This window comes from Mus musculus, chromosome 5 (genome assembly GCF_000001635.26).
Source record: "Mus musculus strain C57BL/6J chromosome 5, GRCm38.p6 C57BL/6J".
Taxonomy (NCBI): domain Eukaryota; kingdom Metazoa; phylum Chordata; class Mammalia; order Rodentia; family Muridae; genus Mus; species Mus musculus.
In genome coordinates this window covers 135,841,658-135,860,713 of record NC_000071.6, presented here as the reverse complement: position 1 = coordinate 135,860,713, position 19,056 = coordinate 135,841,658, and the positions used below count along the sequence as shown (strand labels likewise).

Here is a 19,056-nt window from a genome sequence, read left to right as displayed (position 1 = left end):
AAGGAGGTGGTTAAGTGAGGCCAGTGGAAAGGGTGCAGAGGGCGGGGTGGGGACTGCATATTTAAAAGGAAAGACAACCACAGGTTCCATTGGAAGAAGGATCCTGCCTCTCAGATCAGCCCCATGGCTTCCCTAAATTTTTTTCTTTTCTTTATCTGCCTTTTTTTTTTTTGAGATAGGGCCTCATGTAGCAAAGACTAGCCTTGAACTTGCTATATAGTTGTGGCTGGCCTTGAATATCTGATTCTCCTGCATCTACCTCTCAAGTGCACCACGATGCCAGATTTCATGTGGTGCTGGGGATTCAGTCTGAGTACACCTGTGTGTACTGAGCAAACATTGCCAACTAAGCCCCATTCATAACTCTCTTCCTTTTTTCCCCCTCACACATAGTAGGCCAGCATCCCCCTGCTGAGCCACATCCCAAGATATCTTTTTACTTTTGATTTTCTTTCTTTCTTAGACTAAGTTATCGAGAGTGACCTTGATGGTCTGGGGTCTGTGCTTCTCTTTCTTTGGATTAGAGGTGAACACCACCAGGCCTGGCTGTACTTTTCAGAGATACCAATGGCTTGTCCCCAGACTAGAATGGTGCTTTTCTCTAGCTTAGAATGCCTATCTTGGAAAACTTTACCTGAGTTAAATTTGTAGCAGCCTTTAGTCTCTCTCTGTCTGTCTGTCTGTCTGTCTGTCTGTCTGTCTGTCTATCTATCTGTCTGTCTTTCAAGACAGGGTTTCTTTGTGTAACCTGGCTGTCCTGGAAAGTTCTCTGAAGACCAGGCCGGCCTTCAACTCAGAGATTAGACTGCTTCTACCAAGTCCTAGAATTAAAGGCCTGACACTGGCTTCCCCTGCCTGCCAACAGCACCCAAGGAAATGTCAGTCCCTCTCTCTGTGTGTGGTCCCTAGTTTTTTGCAAGGTCCTCTGTGAACTCAGAAACACCAGTACTGTTAATTTACAATGTGAGATAATTTCAGTTCCCTGGGGTTAATAAGAGGGATAATTGTCCCTCCTTAGGAAGTAATATTGGTATGGTTACTACTTTTTATTTGGAGTTGTGTTCCCTTTTAAATTCTGATCAGAAGAGAGGAAAGTATATAAAGATATGGGCATGACTAATGTAGACTTGAAATTCAAACACCATCTCTGCATTAGAAGAAAGGCTTCCACAGTAACACACACAAAAGTTCTAGAACACAGAAGAGAGAGAGAGAGAGAGAACAAAACAAAACAAAACCCAACGCAAACCCAGAAAGATAGCTCATATTTCTGAACATTACAAAAATTTTTTTAAATAAAGAAAAAGTAAATACAAACCAAAAAAAAAAAAAAACCAAAAACCAAAATAACAGGAAAAAAAAGACGTAAACTCCCCCACCCTCAACTAAACAAGATATGGAATTATAGTATTACCACGTTTCAAATGGGAGGCTAAAAAACAAACAAAGACATAGGTGGGGTTAAAATGTTGAGCTTCTGTTTTTTCCATATCTTTCTTTCTCTCTCTTTTTCTTAATGATAGTGTCTTAATGCTCCCAGTATTTATGCCCAAAGACATTCAAAAATATTTCTTGAAACAGTGAAGGCACCATTGATGCCCCACCCTCCCTTCATCTCACCTTTCTGGGTACAGAAGAACCAGTCTCTTTAACATTCCCACCCCCACCCCCAGTCTTTTTTTTTTTTTTTTAAATAGAGGATTCAAACATAGGTTGCAGACCCAGGATGGTCTTAGATTGTGCAGGAGGCAAGGATGAGGAGAGAGAGTCTGAGCTATGATTTGAGATAAGAGTGAACAATGTTCTTGGAAAACTCCTGTGGCCATGTGAAACTGTGTTTTGGGCAGAAGATACAAAGTACTGCCTAGACCAAATGCTGACTCAAGCCATTTGACAAAAGCCTTCTAGGTACTGTTGTCATTTTGTCAGACCTGCAGGAGTCTGGTTACTGTAGCCATTTTGTTTACACATGTACAGGACCCTTGCAAGGGGTCACAGGCAGGGAAGTTGCTCAGAGTTCCAAGACCCCACAAAAGGGGTCAGAAATAGGATGAGACTTGGTTTGAAGCCAAACCAAACCAAAACTGTGTTTTGGGCTATCTCAGGAGGCCATACATGGGAGACTGTGCTCGGTCTTTTGTGCTTTGGAAGTTTGGGGGTGGCCATGCTACTTTGCAGGTTACCTCATCAGTTCCAGCCCCTGCTGGGCTGCTTTAAGATACCCCTTTGTTCCCTCTCCCATACCCAAGACAGATCCAAGAGACATCGCTGTCTTCACAACTGCTGGCCTAACCACAGCCTCAGGAGCTAGGCCAAGAACCTGGCATCCTTTCCAGGTAGGACAGCCTAGAGGCAGGTTCATCTGTAGACATCCTGAGAACAAAAGCTTTGTGCCTGTTTCCTTTCCACCTTCCTCTCCGACACCACAGGAGGAAGAGTATTTCAGAAAAGGGAGGGAGTGAAAGAAAACAACCAAAACCAAAAAATCAAAATGAAACTGACATGTAGAGGTTTGTGTTGGCTGCAGAGACCTGAAGTGTGGGGAGGACAGCTTGGAGCGTGGCTGAGACATCGTGGGTAATGCATGGCTGCTGTGGAAGGGACCCTGCTATCCTATCCCAAGTTCCTGAGCACACCCAGAGGCCCTGTCAGCATTGCAGCACCTTCTCCCTGCGAGGCCTCAGCCTCATGCTCTGATGGACAGACAGATGAGGTCTATAGACCCTGTGGGGAGAAAAAGGTCTAGTGTTTTTTGTTTGGGCTCCTACGGTCATGTGATCACATCACATGCTTGCAGATCTAGAGGTGATTGTGTCCCTCCCGACGATGGGTGGGCACAGTTTGTGGAGCAGATAGTAATGGTAGGGGTGTTATAGTTGTCTCTGTACTATCAGCCTGGGAGGAGAGGCTCACAGGTTGAAGACACTGGTTCAAGGTGGGCAATGCTGGGGCCAAGTACTAAAGAAGCTCATTGCAGGGTCCCGAGAGAAGTGAAGGGTTAATGGAAGGGGCTAAGAAGAGGGAAGAACTCAGTGAAGGGGTAAGGGCTTGGGTGTCACATGACACCCGCTGCAGTTTGAGTCATTTCTCTCTAGTTCCTGAATGATGTGTTTATAGTCTGCGCCTGCTCCCTGAAGGCAAGAAACCTCTGTTCATTCCCCAGCAGCGTATCCCGACTACCTCTATGGTCAAGCCTTCTCTGACCTTCACTTTGCCAAGTCGAAAGTAGCCCAGGCCTACAGGTGCCCACGCACCCCCAAATCCTCACCAGACCACCAGGCCCAGGTGAGAACAACAGCCAACCGACATCCAACTGAGCAAGGCACCCGACTCTCCTTGTAGAGCACAGGTCAGAGGGATGGGAACAGGGAGAGCATCTGTCGGGTCACCTGGAGACCCATCACGGCCCCGCCCCTTCTGCTACCCTGCCCCAGCCCGCACGGCGCAGTCAGCAGGCAAACAGCATGACAAACCCTCCACAAAGCCAAGCTTACGTACATCGGGCGGGCTGTGCGCCGAGCCGGGGCGACCCCCGTGCGCTCCGCTTCGCTGCCTGCTGCCTCCGTTCTGCTGGGGCGACCCCCATCCGCTGCCGCCCGATGGGGATGGCGACCGGCTCCCGCTGGATCGCTGGCTGCCTGTCTTCCGCCCGTCATCTCGATGCTTGGGGCTCAGTCTGGGGGAGCAGAGGGATCGGGGGAGCCGGCGTGGGACGCCCCCTCTGCAACTGACCTGGTTTCCAGCTGCACTACCTTGAGTTCCTATTTAAGTTCTTCCTCCAGATGGACACCAATTTGCTCTGTCTGATGAACTTTGGTTCTGAGGACTGCTCCCGCATCCCAACCCATAGGGACACAACAATTCCCTCCATCCCACGACGATGTCTGTCTGTCTATCTATCTATCTATCTATCTATCTATCTATCTGTAATTTTTTGAAGATGATCGCATGTAATCCAGGCTGACCTTCAAACTCCACATCTAGTCTCGAATGACCTTGAACTTCTGATCCTCCTACCTCCATTTCTGAAGTGCTGGCATTGCAGGCATGCACTACCACGGTTGTTCTGGGGGTCAAACCCAGAGCTTCGTGCACACCAGGCAAGCACTGTAGCAGCCTGCCCCGATGCATCCCCTTTGAGCGCAGCCCCAGGGTTCAGCCTACCTGCTGGGTGATCCAGAATCACTGTAGTGTGAGGACATTGAGGGGCTGTGGGAGCTGGCGCTGCTGTGGTGGTGGAACCTTCGGCCTGGAGACTCAGTGTGAGGCCTGGGGTGGGCAAGAGGAGTCGGCCTGATGGAAGTGCTATTTGCCTTGACCGTGGTGTAGCCTGGCCTGACCACAGGGACTTGGGGTAGGTAACTCAGAAAGGTCACTGGGGGATCAGCCCCACCCCCAGCACGGCCTGAATGGGTCTGGGTATAAGGTCTCCAAATCATTCCTGAGAGTTAGGGAAAAGCACTTCTCCTGGGACAGCCCCAACTTCCAAAGACCATCTCATCTCTCACCTGGTCTTGGAATGAAGGTGTGTGGCTGAAAGGATCAAGGGACAGAAAGAATACATGGGTGGCAAGGGACCTAGGCTCCAACAATCTTAAGTGGCCACTGGCTCACAGGGCTTCCTCTGTGCAAGTTAAGTGAATCTTAACTTTTCCGTCTGGCACAACTAGAGAGCTACCCTTTGAGTAGTACCCTTTGCCCTTGGAGGTACGATTCGAGGTGCGTTTAAGAGGTTGGTTTGGGGTGCTAAAAGGCCAGGTTTTCTGGGGATGGGGGAGCAGAGGGTGTGTTTACCTCTTTCGCTCTTTGTTTTTTTCTTTTCGTTTGCTCTTGAGGCTTCTCGATCTGCAGGGAGCAAAGACTGAGTCTGAGAAGAGCGGGCCAGAGAGTGACTGTGTAGAGCGCGCACTGGAGCCCAGCTGAACTCAGGTACAGAAGCTTGGAAGTTCCAGTTGCTCTTCTCTTAGGTCGGAACTTTCCTGGCTGACAGGGATCTGCCCATAGGGTACAGCCAGGCTTCATGAAAAGGGGTGTGTATGCATGTGGTGCTGGCGGGCACACTTAAGCGGGAGCACTACCACAGAGCCATGCTCTGTCTGTCACATTCTGCTTTCTGTTTCCCGTTTAATCTCATTCCATCTCCCGTCCCCTCTCTGATGCCACCAAATCCTTTTAAATCCCAAACACATATAACAAGCACAGAAATGTACTTCTTACAAGAGAGAAAGGAATAGGAAAGGACCTGGGAGTGGGAAGTCTTCTGCTTGCTTTGAGCCTCAGAATCTCCCGGGTGTGGATGTAGCAGTACTAGCTCACTTACAGGTCCAGTCCTAGTCAGAGGGGCTGAACATAGCATGTGGCCACTAGGGGGCAGCAGAGGCCCATGCTACCCATCCACTCTGGGAGGGAGGGGATGGGCAGAAACGGGGTGGGGGAGGTTCTGGGGGTGGCGATTGGGAAAATAAAAAGGGTAGGGTGGGGGGAACTGTATAGGCTTTTCTACCAACACGTACAAATGGCCTTTTGTAAATCCCACCAATGGAAGGGCCAGGAGACTACACCTGCTCAGGGTTGTGGAGAGGGAGTCTGGCTTCCAGAGTAAGGGTGCAATTGGCCTATACCTTTTGATCCCTGATACTGAGCTTTCTACTAGCTTATGCCTGGGTCCCCCATCCCTACCCACCCCCACCCCCGCCTTCCCTCGGTCATCCCTAAAGCTCAGGCTTGTAGAGAGCTAGCAACCGATATGCCAAAACTCCAGCTGTGGTCAGAGCCTCAGCACCCCATCTTCTATCTCTGAGCCAACCCAGTTCACAGAGATGCTCTGGCCTGGCATGCCCCCCGCCCCGTTCCATGCAATTTGGGTTCCTGATGCTTCTGCTTTTAAGAGGGTACCTCCTGACACACCCACTGGACACAGGAGTTGCAATTCTTCCTGGACTTTCTTGGGGCTGAATTGGGGCGGGCAAAGGCTAAAAGCAGTTCTTGGGCCTACCTGACCTTTCAGCCTCACTTGCATCAGTGAAAGAGGGGCCCCTCTCACTACTGTGGCTTTGGTCCCTGAAGGAGACCGGCTGCCTCTGTCTGCCTGCCTGTTCAGGAAAGCACAGCTCACCTGTATCGTCTCTTCCTCCGGGACCCAGAATCAGACCTGTAGGGTGATAAGTCCTCCTGAGTCTATAGGAATGGCTGCTGAGGACCCCAGCCCAGGGAATGGCCAGCCCAGGTCCTGAGCCCAGGGAACGAGGTGGGCAGCTGGGGGTGGGGATTGGGGGCAAAGTACCGATCTCGACGGTGTTTCTTCACATTCTTCTTCTTCTTGCGCAGGGGGGAAGCACTCCCACAGCTGTGGAGACGGGTGGGCACCAGTGAGCTTGGGGTGGAGGGGAGAGGATGTGTGTGGCTGATGGGGTTCCCGGTCTGGAAGCTGGGAAGGGGCCCCAAGCTGTGAATCCCAGAGCCCCTTGGATAGAATGACCTGGAGCTTATGGGTCAGACTGGCAAGACCCCTAAAGTTGCTGCTACTGCCTGCCTCTTTTGCCTTCGTGTGTGTGTGCACACAGATACATGTAGAGCCCAGAGGTCAGCCTCGGACATCACTTATGAGCCCCCCCCCAATATATTTATGTATTGTGTGTGTTTATGTGCACGTGGCAGGGGACATACACGAAGAGCAGAGAAAACAAAACAGCCTTTGCAAAGTTCTCTTCTGCCACTGTGGAGGCCACGGGACTGATGGTTGCTGAGTCTTCTCGCCAGCCTTGTGTTTTCTGAGTCATGGTCTTTCACTGGCTCTGGGACTTGCCAACTTAGCTTGGCTCGCCGGCTCCTGAGCCCTGGGAATCCATCTATCTCTGCCTCCTCAGTGCTGGGATTAGAAACCTCTGTGTGTGTGTGTGTGTGTTGTGTATTGTGTATGTGTTGATGTGTGTGTGAGTCTGGTATGTGTGATGTATATGTGTGTGTTGTGTGTGTGTGTGTGAGTCTGGTATGTGTGTGTCTAGTGTGTGTGTGTGTCTGGTGTGTGTGTGCCTGGTGTGTGTGATGATGATGATGATGTGTGTGTGTGTGCCTGGTGTGAGTGTCTGGTGTGTGTGTGTCTGGTCTGTGTGTGCCTGGTGTGTGTGATGATGATGATGTGTATGTGTGTGTGCCTGGTGTGAGTGTCTGGTGTGTGTGTGTGTCCCTGGTGTGTGTGTGTCTGGTGTGTGTGTGTGTGATGTGCCTGGTGTGTGTGTGTGAGATGTGTGTGTCCCTGGTGTGTGTGTGTGATGTGCCTGGTGTGTGTGTGTGTGTGTGTGTGTGTGTGTGTGTGTGTGTGATTCTAGGAGTCCCACTCGGATGTTCATGCTTTCAATGCAGACACTCTCCTGTCTGAGCTATCTCCTCAGAACCTTTGTGTTGTTTGCTTAGTTATTTTTGTTTGTTTTGGAGATCGGTCTTGCTGTGTAGCCCAGGCTAGCCTTGCGCTCATGCTCTTCCTACCTTGGCCTCCTGAGTGGTGGGATCACAAGAGTGTGCACCCTGTCATGAGGGGAAGGGGAAACACTTTTGTTGGGGGAGGGAGTCTGGTTTTCTTACAATGCTGAAATTAAAACCCAGTGCCTTGCACTAGGCAAACTCCCTGGCTCTGAGCTATCCCCAGTCCTGGGATCTCTGTCTGGGCTGGGTGTGAGAGTCCAGTGTCCAGCCATGAAGGGTCAGACCTCCTGTCTCTGGAAGGTGGCCTTGGGTTCTTCCCACCCACAGGTGTCGCTCCCCCCACCCCCTTCCTGTCCCCTTCATCACTGACCTGCATTCTGACTCTAGTCTCCTCTTTTTGCTGAGGGTGGATGCCAGAGAGAAAGGACAGACAGATGTTTCCAGTTAGCTAGTGGCCCCAGTTTGTACCTCAGGATGCGATGGGGGCAGAGGGGACATAGAGATGGGGGAGTTGTAGTTGAGGTCCAGTAATGACCCCCTTCCCAGGGACACACACACTTGGTTGGGATGGTGTTTAAGTGAGTCCTGGGAGGATGGTACAACCCAGTGGGGATGGGACTTAAAGTGGGGCGGAGCCTAGGGAATGGGCGGGGCCAAGGGGAGGGGCTAAGCTGCAGTGTAAGCATTCAAGAAAGGGAGAGGGGCAGGTTTAAGTTTGCAGATTCCAAGTGTAGCATCCGTGTCCCGTGTCCCGTGTGGGTCCAAGATGGGAACCTCAAGGCCCTCCCCACCTCGCTCTAGGGCCATGCGCCACTCTCACCGGCTCCTCCGATGACTGCCTTTCTTTTTCTTCTTCTTCTTGGGAGGGGGCGATGCAGAGCTGCTGGACCAGTGCTTGGTCCTGAGCGAGAAGGGGCGGCAGCGGGAGGTGAGGGGGGCGGCCCCGTATTGCCCTCCCCTCCGCCGCGGCGGCCGCTCACCTGTACCCCCGGTGCCCGCGGTAGCAGGAGACCGGGCAGTCGCAATCCACCGGGCCGTCGTCCTCATCGAAGGGTGGGTACTCCAGGCCCGGCTCCAAGCCCTCCATTCGTCGCGGGGTCTCTGCCACGCTAAGGAGAGACAGAGACACTGCCCGTCCGCCTCTAAGAGTGGCCTTCTCGCTGCTGCAGCCTGGCCTGATGCCCTCTGGGCTATTTGTGGCTGGGAAGAGGGGACTATGCTTGTAGACCAGGGGGCTTGCCGTCCCCAGGCCTGGGGGATCTGATGAAGATCTGAGTAACCCAAACTCAGGGACAGTGGTTTGCAAAAGAGAAATGCCAAGTCAGGTGGAGCAGGTCTGTTAGCTCAACTACTGGGAATGCTGAGGCAGGAGGTTTTCAAGTTCAAGGTCTGTCTGATCAACCTAAATAAGAATGAATGGATGGATGGATGGATGGAGGTCTGGGGATGTAGGTTCGATGTAGAGCACTTGTGTAGAATTACCCAGGGAAGGACTTGGGGTCCCCAGCTCAGCTGTATAGCACCCACCAATAGGAAAACCCTGGGTTCCACTCCCAGTAGCGCGCGCGCGCGCGCGCGCGCGCACACACACACACACACACACACACACACACACACACGAATGCAGAGTCGGCAAAGGGCTCACCTAGCCTATCTGCAACACCTAAGCTGGGTGTGGTAGGGTACACCTCAGGAGTTCAGGGCCACCCTTTGATACTTAGGGAGGTTGAGGCCAGCTGGGTTACCTGAGAATCTGCCTCAAACATCAATAAAACAATTAGGTCCATCCTAAGGATTAAGCTCTTCCTTACCCTTGGACAAGTCTTCTCTCAGCGACTGTTAGCCTGTCGTCTTATCCTGGTGTCCCTTCTGGCCTCCCTTTTCCTATTCTTTCAAAGGACCCCTCCCCCACCGCCGACATCTGCCTTTCCAGATCCCTGGGCACCCCCCCACCTCCCGCCAGCCTTTGTGCCTCCCCTCCCTCCTCTTTTCCTTCAGCCCTGGCCTCAGCCTCTGAAATATTCATAGCCTCTCCTCACCCTCCCTCCCCTCCGCAGCCTCCAGAGGCCTTCTGCACTTCCAAGCTCCAGCTGCCGGCTGTCTTCATCAATCACGGCCAGCGCTGGAGGGTGTGTGCACTCACGGCTCAGCTCTCTGCCATCCCCAGCTCTCTACCACTCCCCACCCGTCTCCGTCTCCGAATCTCAGAACTCCACTCCACCCAGCAGGAGCCAGCCGTCTGCCGGCCGGCCTCCCCACCCGCAGGCATCCTCTGCTGCAGATGCCTGGTTTGCAATGTGCTATCTGGGCATTCCACTCCTCTCAGGGACTCACAGGAGTCTTTATCATGATGGCTCTGTCCCTAAGCCACCGTGTGACCTGGGACCTGATTAGGTCCCTGGCTGAGCCTCTTCTTCAACATAAGAATTCTTTAAAAGATAACTGTATTTTAAAAAACATTATTTTTTTAAAAAAATATTTATTTACTTACATATGTCTGGGAATGGGGCTCACACATGCCACCTTGAATGTGGAGGTCAAGACACAGCTTGCAACCATCATTTCTCTCCTTCCACCATGCGGACTCAAACTCTGATCATTCGGCTTAGAGGCAAGCTCCTTTACTCTCTGTGCCATCTTTTGGTAGCCTACATTTCAATCTTTTTTTTAAATCAAACAAGCCTACAAATGGTCTTCCATAGTAAAGGGCTCCAAGGTGACAGTCTCTTCCTCCTCATCTCTAACTCCCTCATCTTCCATTCTGGTGAGGACAGTTCCCTGGCTTCAGAAGAATAGCAACCCCCCCGCCCCCCATTCACACACACACACACACACACACACACACCCTTGGGGGCTGCCCACACACAGTTCATCCTTTCCTGTACAGAGGAGGGAGGCCAGCACCAGTACCAGCTTTGGATTCTCAAGATGGATTTGAATGCAGAAATGAGTGTGCTGGCTAGCCCTCAGGGACCTTATCTATACAAGAAAAGAGAATTCCCTGGCTTTGAGCAGAGGATTAAGTAAGATTCTCCCTCTGAAACTCCCAACATAGAGGCCGGTCCAGTGACAAGCGGAACCCAGTACCGATTACTTGGTGGGGGGCATCTGCTGGCTTACACATCACAGATGCCTCTTCCTGGAACTGATCTGGGAACAGCACATAAAAGATGGAAGGGAGACCAGCTGTGGTGACATGGCTAAGGGAAGGAAGGCTTTACAGCAGGCATGGTGGCACACACTTATAATCCTGGCACTCAGGAAGGAGGCAGGAGGATCACAGGTTTGAAGTCAGCTGTGCTACATAGTAAGTTCAGGGTGAGCCTTTTTATAGAAACCCTGTCTCAATAAATAAGTAAATGAATAGGAAAAGGCTGACAAAATGGCTCAGTGGGTAAAGGCATTTGCTTCTAAGTCTAACGATCTGAGTTCAATCCCCAGAACCCACATGGCAGAAGGAGAGAGCTGACTCCTGCAGATTGCCCTTTGACCTCCACACATACACTGTGATGTGTGCATCCTCTAATCTCCTTTCTTTGTCTCTCTCAAAATAAATACATAAAAAGTAATAAACACAAGGGCTGGGGCTCAGCAGGTGGTGTGGCAGATCGCTTAATGCCCAACCATGGGAGTGGAGTTCGGATCTCCAGCTCTCACATAAAAGCCAGACGTGCTAGCACACACCTGTGATCCCAGTGGCAGGAGCTGGAGTTAGGAAGAGCCCTGGGCCTCCATCAGTTCCAAGTGGTTACTACCAGGTACAGAGAAACTCTGTCCCCAAAAAATCAGGTAGAACCCAGTGGTGGTGGCATATGGTGGCATAATCCTAGCACTTGGAATGCAGAGGCAGGTGGATCATTGTGAGTTCGAGGCCAGCCTGATCTACAGAGTGAGTTCCAGGACAACCAAGGCTACACAGAGAAACCCTAATTTGAAAAACTAAAGGAGAGAGAGAGAGAGAGAGAGAGAGAGAGAGAGAGAGAGAGAGAGCCATTGTCTTCTGACTCCCACCTGCACACACATGTATAGATACATGAGTGAGTGCATATACTTGTACATATGAATGTACTCACATATACCATGCACACATACACAAGATAAAAATCAAAACCCCAGGTAGGGCTGGAGAGATGGCTCAGTGATTAACAGAGTTTTCTGCTTTCCCAAAGGACCAGAGTTCAATTCAGTTTCCAGCACCGTGTGAAGGGGCTCTTAACTACCTCTAACTCCAACTCGGGACGGGGGAGGGGGGGGGTGGGGGTGGGGGCACAACATGTTGCCCTCTTCTGACCTTGGCAGGTACTTCCACATATCCACATATCCACATGCATATCCACATGCATAGCCATGCACAGAAATAAACTACAATCATCTGTGAACTCACTACTTTCAAGTGATTATTAACTAAATTCTGCGTTTAAAAGACAAAAGCCGGGCTGGAGAGAAGGTTCATCGGACTGCTCTTCCAGAGGTCCTGAGTTCAGTTCCCAGCAAACACACGGTGGCTCACAACCATCTGCAATGGGATCTGACGCCCTCTTCTGGTGTGTCTGAAGAAGATTTTATGCACATTTTATATACATAAGGACCATGTTCTTATGTACATAAAATAAATAACTCTTTAAAAAAAAGTCTAAAGCTCTAGGACCAGGTCTGTGAGTCAGTGTCAGGTCTATGGGTCAGTGTCAGGTCTATGGGTCAGTGTCAGGTCTGTGGGTCAGCGTCAGGGGCTTTCTCAGCACATGTGAGGCCTGGGCCTTGATCTGTAGCACTGCACAGGCAGCTTTTAAGTCGGCATATCTCCATCAAGATATCCACTCCCTTATAATTGGAAGACTGACTTTATTTTTTCAAAAGAAAAAAAGCCACGTGCGGTGGACATGGTTCAGTGATTAAAAACCCTTCTTTAGTGTGAGGCTTTGAAATGAATCCCTAGCACATTAAAAAACAAACAGTTATGATCCAACTTGCAAAAACCCTGACAGCCTTGAGGCCAACACATGGATGGATATCTGGGAAGCTTTTGGGGGGAACGCTGGAGAGACTAATGTGATCCTATTGCCTGCACAGAACCAAGCATCCCCCTCCTTTAACTCAAATCTCCCTGCTCTTCCTCATCCTGAAGCTGCTGGCTTCCTCCCATCTGTCCTTGTCTCCCTCCGCTGGAATGTCCAGCCCCCTGAAGTTCTAGGTCCATCACATCCCACACAGCTCCTCAGCCACACAAATGCCTGACGTGTAAAATACAGTCTTTAGTGAGACTGTAAAATGTAGGGACATCACATCTAAGTTGTGTGGGTGAGCTGGTGGAAGGAGGGAGCCTCAGTTGATTCAGACTGGAGCATGATGAAGCTTAGATACAAAATCAAATTACTCCCTTTGAGCATTACCTAACAGAGGACCTCTCCAGGCTTTGTAACTGCTGGGTTAGGTTGGCCACTGGTATCCTTTATGCATGCCTTGCTCCCTGCTTCTTCCCTGTCCCTGCATATCCCTTCTCTGATGGCTCCATCTTCAGGGTACCTTCCTCGGTAACTCTCAGCTTTATTTGAAGAAATCGATTTTATAGGTATGATTGTATAAGTGTATGTGCGCCATGTGCATGCAGTGCCTGTACAGGCCAGAAGAGGGCGCTGGATTCCTTGGAATTGGAAGTTAAAAGTGGTTGTGAGCCACCATATGGGTACTGGAGTAGACCCTGGTTCTCTGCAACAGTAACTTGTGCTCAGAGCCATCTCTCCAGCCTCCCCTGCCCCACTCCCCACCTCCACCTTAGGTTTTGGAGACAGGGTCTCTCTCACTGTTGCAACAAGACTAGCTAGCCAGCAAGGCCACAGCGTCCACAGGGGCTCAGCTTGCAGATGCACACTATGCACATGGCTTTCATGTGAGGGCAGAGAATCCAAATGCAGCGCCTCTCCTTCTAAGCAAGCATTTTCCCACTGAGCCATCGCCCCACACCTACTTATCACCAGCACATTCTAACTTTTACTACTTGTGTGGCTATGCCTTCACATGCTGCATGGCCAGGCTTCCTTAACATTGTTTGTTCTTAAACCCAAGTTTGTTAACTAGTTAATGGCTCATTACACCGATGGAATATGTCTATGGGGATGGGAGGATGGAGTGCCATCCCACCATAGAGGTGACCGGCTCAAGCACAGGCAGTTGGCTATGAAATGAAAAGGTATCTCGAGACCAGATGCAGTGGCGCTCACCCGGGATCCTGGCATTTGGGAGGTGGAGGCAGGAGGATCAGGAGGTGAAGGTCAGCAAGTTGGAGGCCAGTCTAGGCTACATGGAACTATAAATGGAGGGGGAACAGGGAGATGGCTTAGTTAATAAAGTGCGTCCCGTGCAAGCAAGAGGACCTGAATTTCATCCCAGCACCCCAGTAAAAAGCTGGGTGTAGCGATGTGCCCATGTGATCCTGGCATTGAGGAAAGAGAGACAGGAGGGTTTCTGGAATGTGCTGGCTGGCCAGATCAGCTTAATGGTGAGCTCCCAAGCCAGTGAGAGCCTGTCTCAGAAAATAAGGTAGATGGAAATTGAGGAAGATATTCAATGTTGATCTCTGGCCCCCACATGTATGTACACACAGAGGCATACACACATACACACACACACACACACACACACACACACACACACACACACACATGAAAGGTTGTCCCTCACTGGATGTTCCTTATACCATTTTTTTTTTAATCAAAAAGAGACTTTTGGGGGTAATTTTAAAATTCCATCTATCTATTTATTGAGTGTGTAGTGTGTGAGTGTGTGCAGTGTGTGAGCAAGCATGTGTGCTACAATGTGTCTGTAGTGGTCCGAGGATGACTCCTTAGATTTTATTCTCTCTATCCACTCTGCAGGTTCCAGGGATCAGATTCAGATCATCACTGGCTAGGTCACCTCACCTGCTAAGTCACCTCGCCAGCTAAGTCACCTCACCTGCTAAGTCACCTCGCCGGCTAAGTGCCAACACTCTGGTCACTTAACTGCTTTTGTTTTTCTTTAGCCAGGAGCCTATTGGTCCAATCAGCGGCGATCATGGTGGGATTCTGGGTAAAGGGTCCTCCCTTTCTGCCCGTCCACTCAGCCATCATGGCGCTCGCTTACACAGGCCTTGAATGGTGGCAGGAACAGGAAAGCACTGCATCTGCATTCTTTTATCCCATGCCTCCCAGCCCGGGGCAAACATTGATCCTATGTCTATTATGATAATTGCTAGTGCGGGTGCCAGACAGTATTTTGAGTGCTTTCCATGTATTTATCCCATTTAATCATTGAATATTCAGAACAAGCCTTTGACACAAGAACCATCATTAACGTTCCTATCTTACAGATGAAATGAGGAGGTTCAGAGAGGCCACGCCACGTCTAAAATTAGACGTGTTGGGAGAATGACTAGACTTTGTTCACACTGTGTTGGGAAGTAGCTTGTAAATACTGCCTCTGTCAGCCTGCTTTCCCAAACACTTTGGTGGATTATATAAGCAGGAAACTTTCGAAACAGAGCAGCTGGCTGCTGAGGTGGCTCAGAAGCCAAGCTTGATGACCTGAGTTCATACGGTGCCCAAATGGTGGCAGGAGAAAGCTCATTCCTGCAAGTTGTCCTCCACATGCATGGTACGGAACATGCACATTTACACACACACACACACACACAGAGGGTAGAGCGTGTGTGTGTGTGTATGTGTGTGTGTGTGTGTGTGTGTGTGTGTGTGTGTGTGTGTGTGTAGGTAGGTAGGCTATGAGGAGGTGGTGGAATTCTGGGGGGTGGGGCCAGTTGAAGGAAGTGGGGCATGTGGGGAATGTCTTTGATGGACATATCTTGTGCTTCTCCCTTTCTGTGTCTCTGGCAGTTTCTGGCCGCAGTGATGTGTGCCATCAGTTCCAACATGCTTCCTCTGCTACAGTGAATTTACCCTCTGATCCCATTAACAAGACAGCCTGCGTTGTCTGTGTCGCGTACTTTGACCACAGGTCTAGACAGGTAACGAACACACCATGTTCCCACCCCAGGGATCCACCATCCGAAGGAAAACATCTCCAAACACATTCTGTCTCTGTCCAAAGCCTTCTCCTGGCTTCTGGCTTTTGTAGGGTCATTTCTAGATATGGCAGCAAGACAATATTCTGATGGCAGTCTGGAGTGAAGATTATGCCAGGAAGCGATCACTCTTCTCAGTCAGTAAACACACAGGCAAAGAGGGACCACTCCCTAGGGGTGATCCCACCTCTTTTGTGAAGCCAGCGTGAACTCATAATGACCCCAAAGACCCACAGGGTGGGGCCCCTTCAGTCTGGGTCTGTCTTCATTGTTTATAAAAAGTTTTCAAATTAGATTTATTTTATGTGTAAGTGTCCTGTCTGCCTGCTTACATGAGCACCTACATGGAGCCTACAAAAGTCAGAAGAGGACATCAGATCTCCTGGAACTAGAACTGGGGATGGCTATGAACCACCATGTGGGTGCCAGGAATTGAACTTGGGTCCTCTGGAAGATGACAAGTGCTCCCAACCACTGAGCCAACTCTCCTGACACCTACTCTTGTTAACTGTAGGGGCTTCCAAATTTGGGGGTAAGAGTATATTTACGTGGTAGAGAACTTACCTAAAATGCCCGCAAAACACTAGTCTGCAACTTGTGGAATGTCAAGGATGGAGACCAAGGCATAAATGCAGGGACTCAGGGCTTCATAGGGTCTGGGGGGAAACCTAGACTTGGCAGGCAGCACGGAGACAGCCAGGCAGAAGGGGACCCCCAGACCTGTGGTCAAAGTACATGACACAGGTGACTTAGGCTGTTTTGTAAATGGTATCGGAGGGTTGTTGTTGTTGTTTTGTTTTGTTTTGTTTTTTGAGACAGGGTTTCTCTGTATAGCCCTGGCTGTCCTGGAACTCACTTTGTAGACCAGGCTGGCCTCGAACTCAGAAATCCGCCTGCCTCTGCCTCCTAAGTGCTGGGATTAAAGGCGTGCGCCACCACGCCCGGCAGGTGTCGGAGGTTTAATTCATTGTGGCAGAGAAACCATGTTAGAAGTCAACAGAACTTGAGCAGTTGCCGATTGGAGTCAATTCTTGAAGACAATTGGGCACAGGAGTCATGTAGGTGATGGCGGTGGCCACCTGTCAGTGATGTGCATTTGCCGTGTGCTGGGGACTAATCTTCACCATTTATTTATGTTTTTCTCATGCTAGGGATAGAAACCAGGGCCTCCTGCATGCTATGCAAGGGATTTACAGCCGAGCCACATCCCCAGAGTCTTCCTGGGGTGGAGAGGTGGATTCTTGGCAAACACTCTACATCCAGCGCTTCATGGAGGATTCTAGAAGCTATCCTAGAAGCTATCATTGGACTCGTCTAATGAGCCTAGGAGGGGGGTATCCTACCTTCATTTTAAATGTAAAGTTGTGAAGAGCTAGGGAAATCAAGGGTCTGCCCAGTCACAGCTGGGACTGTGGTGCAGTAGGGAGCCAGAGGCCAGGGTGCTCACCTTAAACTTAGAGTTTTTGACACGTGGACGGAGCATCTGTCTCTTTCCCCTATACATCAAAGATGTGAAAACTGGCTCAGATGCCAGGTCCATAGAAAGTGTGTGGCCAGGCTGTGACAAGCCCTGCCTCACCCCTATGTATGTGCCAGGCCCAAGAACAAGCTTGATTTCAGCACCACGGATAGCTGCCGGCCTTTGGGAGGCTGCGCACATCTTGGTTATAGTTGTTGTAGTTCCTTTATTAACACCTGTATTGCTGTTTGTGTGTGTGTGTGTGTGTGTGTGTGTGTGTGTGTGTGTGTGTGCTGTATATGCCTGTGGGGTATGTGTACATGTCTAGGGGGGTGTTGGTGCTCAAGTGCATGGGTGCAGAGGTAGGAGGAGACAACAGCATCCTGCTCTATCACTGTTATTTTCTTGAGTCAGAGTCTCTTACTGAACCTGGAGCTAACCTGGCAGCCAGCAAGCCCCTGAGAACCACATGCCACTCACAGTGCTGAACTCCTACTTCTTGTCTCCCAAGTGCTGGTATTACAAGCATGTGCCAGCACACCCAGTCTTTAATGCCATTGTATGAACTTGGAGACTTTTGGTTCAAATCCCTTATGATGAAACGGAAGCTTTGTGTAAAAACTGGGAGAGCCACACTGTATTAGAGATCACAAGGATAACCAGCAACGACCCCGTTCTCAGGCTGGGAATGAATGTCACATGGATTAAACATACGTTTGCCTAGCATGTATGAGGCCCTGTATTCTATTCCCAGCGTGGCATACACTGAGCATGATAGTGTATACTTGCAATCCCAACACTCTGAAGGTGAAGGCAGGGGGATCACAAGTTCAAAGTCAGGCTAGAAAGATGGCTTGGTGGTTAAGAGCACTTGCTGTTCTTGCAGAGGACTGAGTTTGGCTCCTAGCATTCATGGCAAATGGCTGCAATTCCAGTTTCAGGGAATCTAATGCTCCCTTCTGGCTTCCGTGGGTATCTGCTCATGTTCATGTTCTCTCTGTCTCTGTCTCTCTCTGTGTGTCTTTGTGCCTCTGTCTCTGTCTCTCTGACTCTCTGTCTGTCTGTCTGTCTCTCTCTCTCTCGATAGGGTCTCACTATGTAGCTCTGGTTATCCTGGAACTCCCTAGGTAGACCAGACTGGTCTTGCCTGCATCTGCCTCCTGAGTGCTGAGATTAAAGATATGGGTCAAACTGGTTTTTTGTCTTTTGTTTTAAAAAGGAATAAAAGAAGTTCAAGGTTATCCTCAATTACATAGCAAACCAGGCCATCTTGGGATACATCACACACACACACACACACACACACACACACACACACACACACACACAAAATCACTGTTATCATTCTCTTTCTTTCCTTCTCTCTCTCTCTTTCTTCCTCTCTCTCTCTCTCTCTCTCTCTCTCTCTCTCTCTCTCTTCCTCTCTCTCTCTTTTGTCAGGGTTTCTCTGTGTAACAACCTTGGCTGTCCTAGAACTTGCTCCACAAACCAGGCTGATCTCAGACTCACAAAGATCCACCTGCCTCTGCCTCCCAAGTGCTGGAATTAAAGGTAGGCACCACCACCACCCTGCCTTAGAAACTATTTAAAAACATTTGCCATTTTTATTTACGTGCATGTATGTGATTGTGTGTTTGTGTATGAATGCACGACACACGTGTGCAGGATCCTGAGACCAGAAGACTTTGGATCTCCTGTAGTTGGAGTTCCAGACAGTTGTGGGCAGTGCAACAAGGAAGCTGGCAACTGACCTCTGGTCTGCAGAGCAGTTATGGCTCTTAACTGAGGAGCCATCTCGCCAGAATCTGATGTCTTTTTTTTTTTTCTTTTTTTGACCCAATGTGTTTTATTAAGGTTCACACAGGACCAAGAGAGAGTTATTTGCAGAATAACTTAACAATGGCTCATCCACTAAAGAAAATGGTTTTCCCCCATGGGTCACCAAGATGAATCAGTGGGTAAAGGCACTTGCTGCCAAGTCGGATGACGTCAGTCCAATCTGTAACCACCACACGGTAGAAGGAGAAAATTAATTCCCAGAAGTTATTTTCTGCCCTCCACATGCACACCCTGGCATGCATGTACACTAACTCACGGTCACACACGTGCACATACAATAAGT

General features: G+C 49.9%; 1 protein-coding gene across 7 annotated transcripts in view; it reads right to left on the bottom strand.

Moving 5' to 3' along the window:
* The window catches only part of Srrm3 (serine/arginine repetitive matrix 3), a 67,914-nt gene that overhangs the window by 14,060 nt on the left and 34,798 nt on the right, over window positions 1-19,056 (bottom strand). For 4 of the 7 annotated variants that reach the window (XM_011240902.2, XM_006504472.2, XM_006504471.1 and 1 more), the window contains 8 exons: window positions 8,403-8,531; window positions 8,243-8,323; window positions 7,793-7,822; window positions 6,284-6,346; window positions 6,116-6,151; window positions 4,795-4,845; window positions 4,165-4,269; window positions 3,499-3,676 (listed from right to left, as the gene is read on the bottom strand). In XM_011240902.2, coding sequence (XP_011239204.1) covers window positions 3,499-3,676; window positions 4,165-4,269; window positions 4,795-4,845; window positions 6,116-6,151; window positions 6,284-6,346; window positions 7,793-7,822; window positions 8,243-8,323; window positions 8,403-8,531 — 673 coding nt within the window. Of the gene's footprint in view, window positions 1-1,414; window positions 1,433-3,498; window positions 3,677-4,164; window positions 4,270-4,794; window positions 4,846-6,115; window positions 6,152-6,283; window positions 6,347-7,792; window positions 7,823-8,242; window positions 8,324-8,402; window positions 8,532-9,233; window positions 9,371-19,056 lie in introns of those variants that run through there. The other 3 variants (XM_006504475.4, XM_006504473.4, XM_006504476.4) reach the window with 3 other exon arrangements.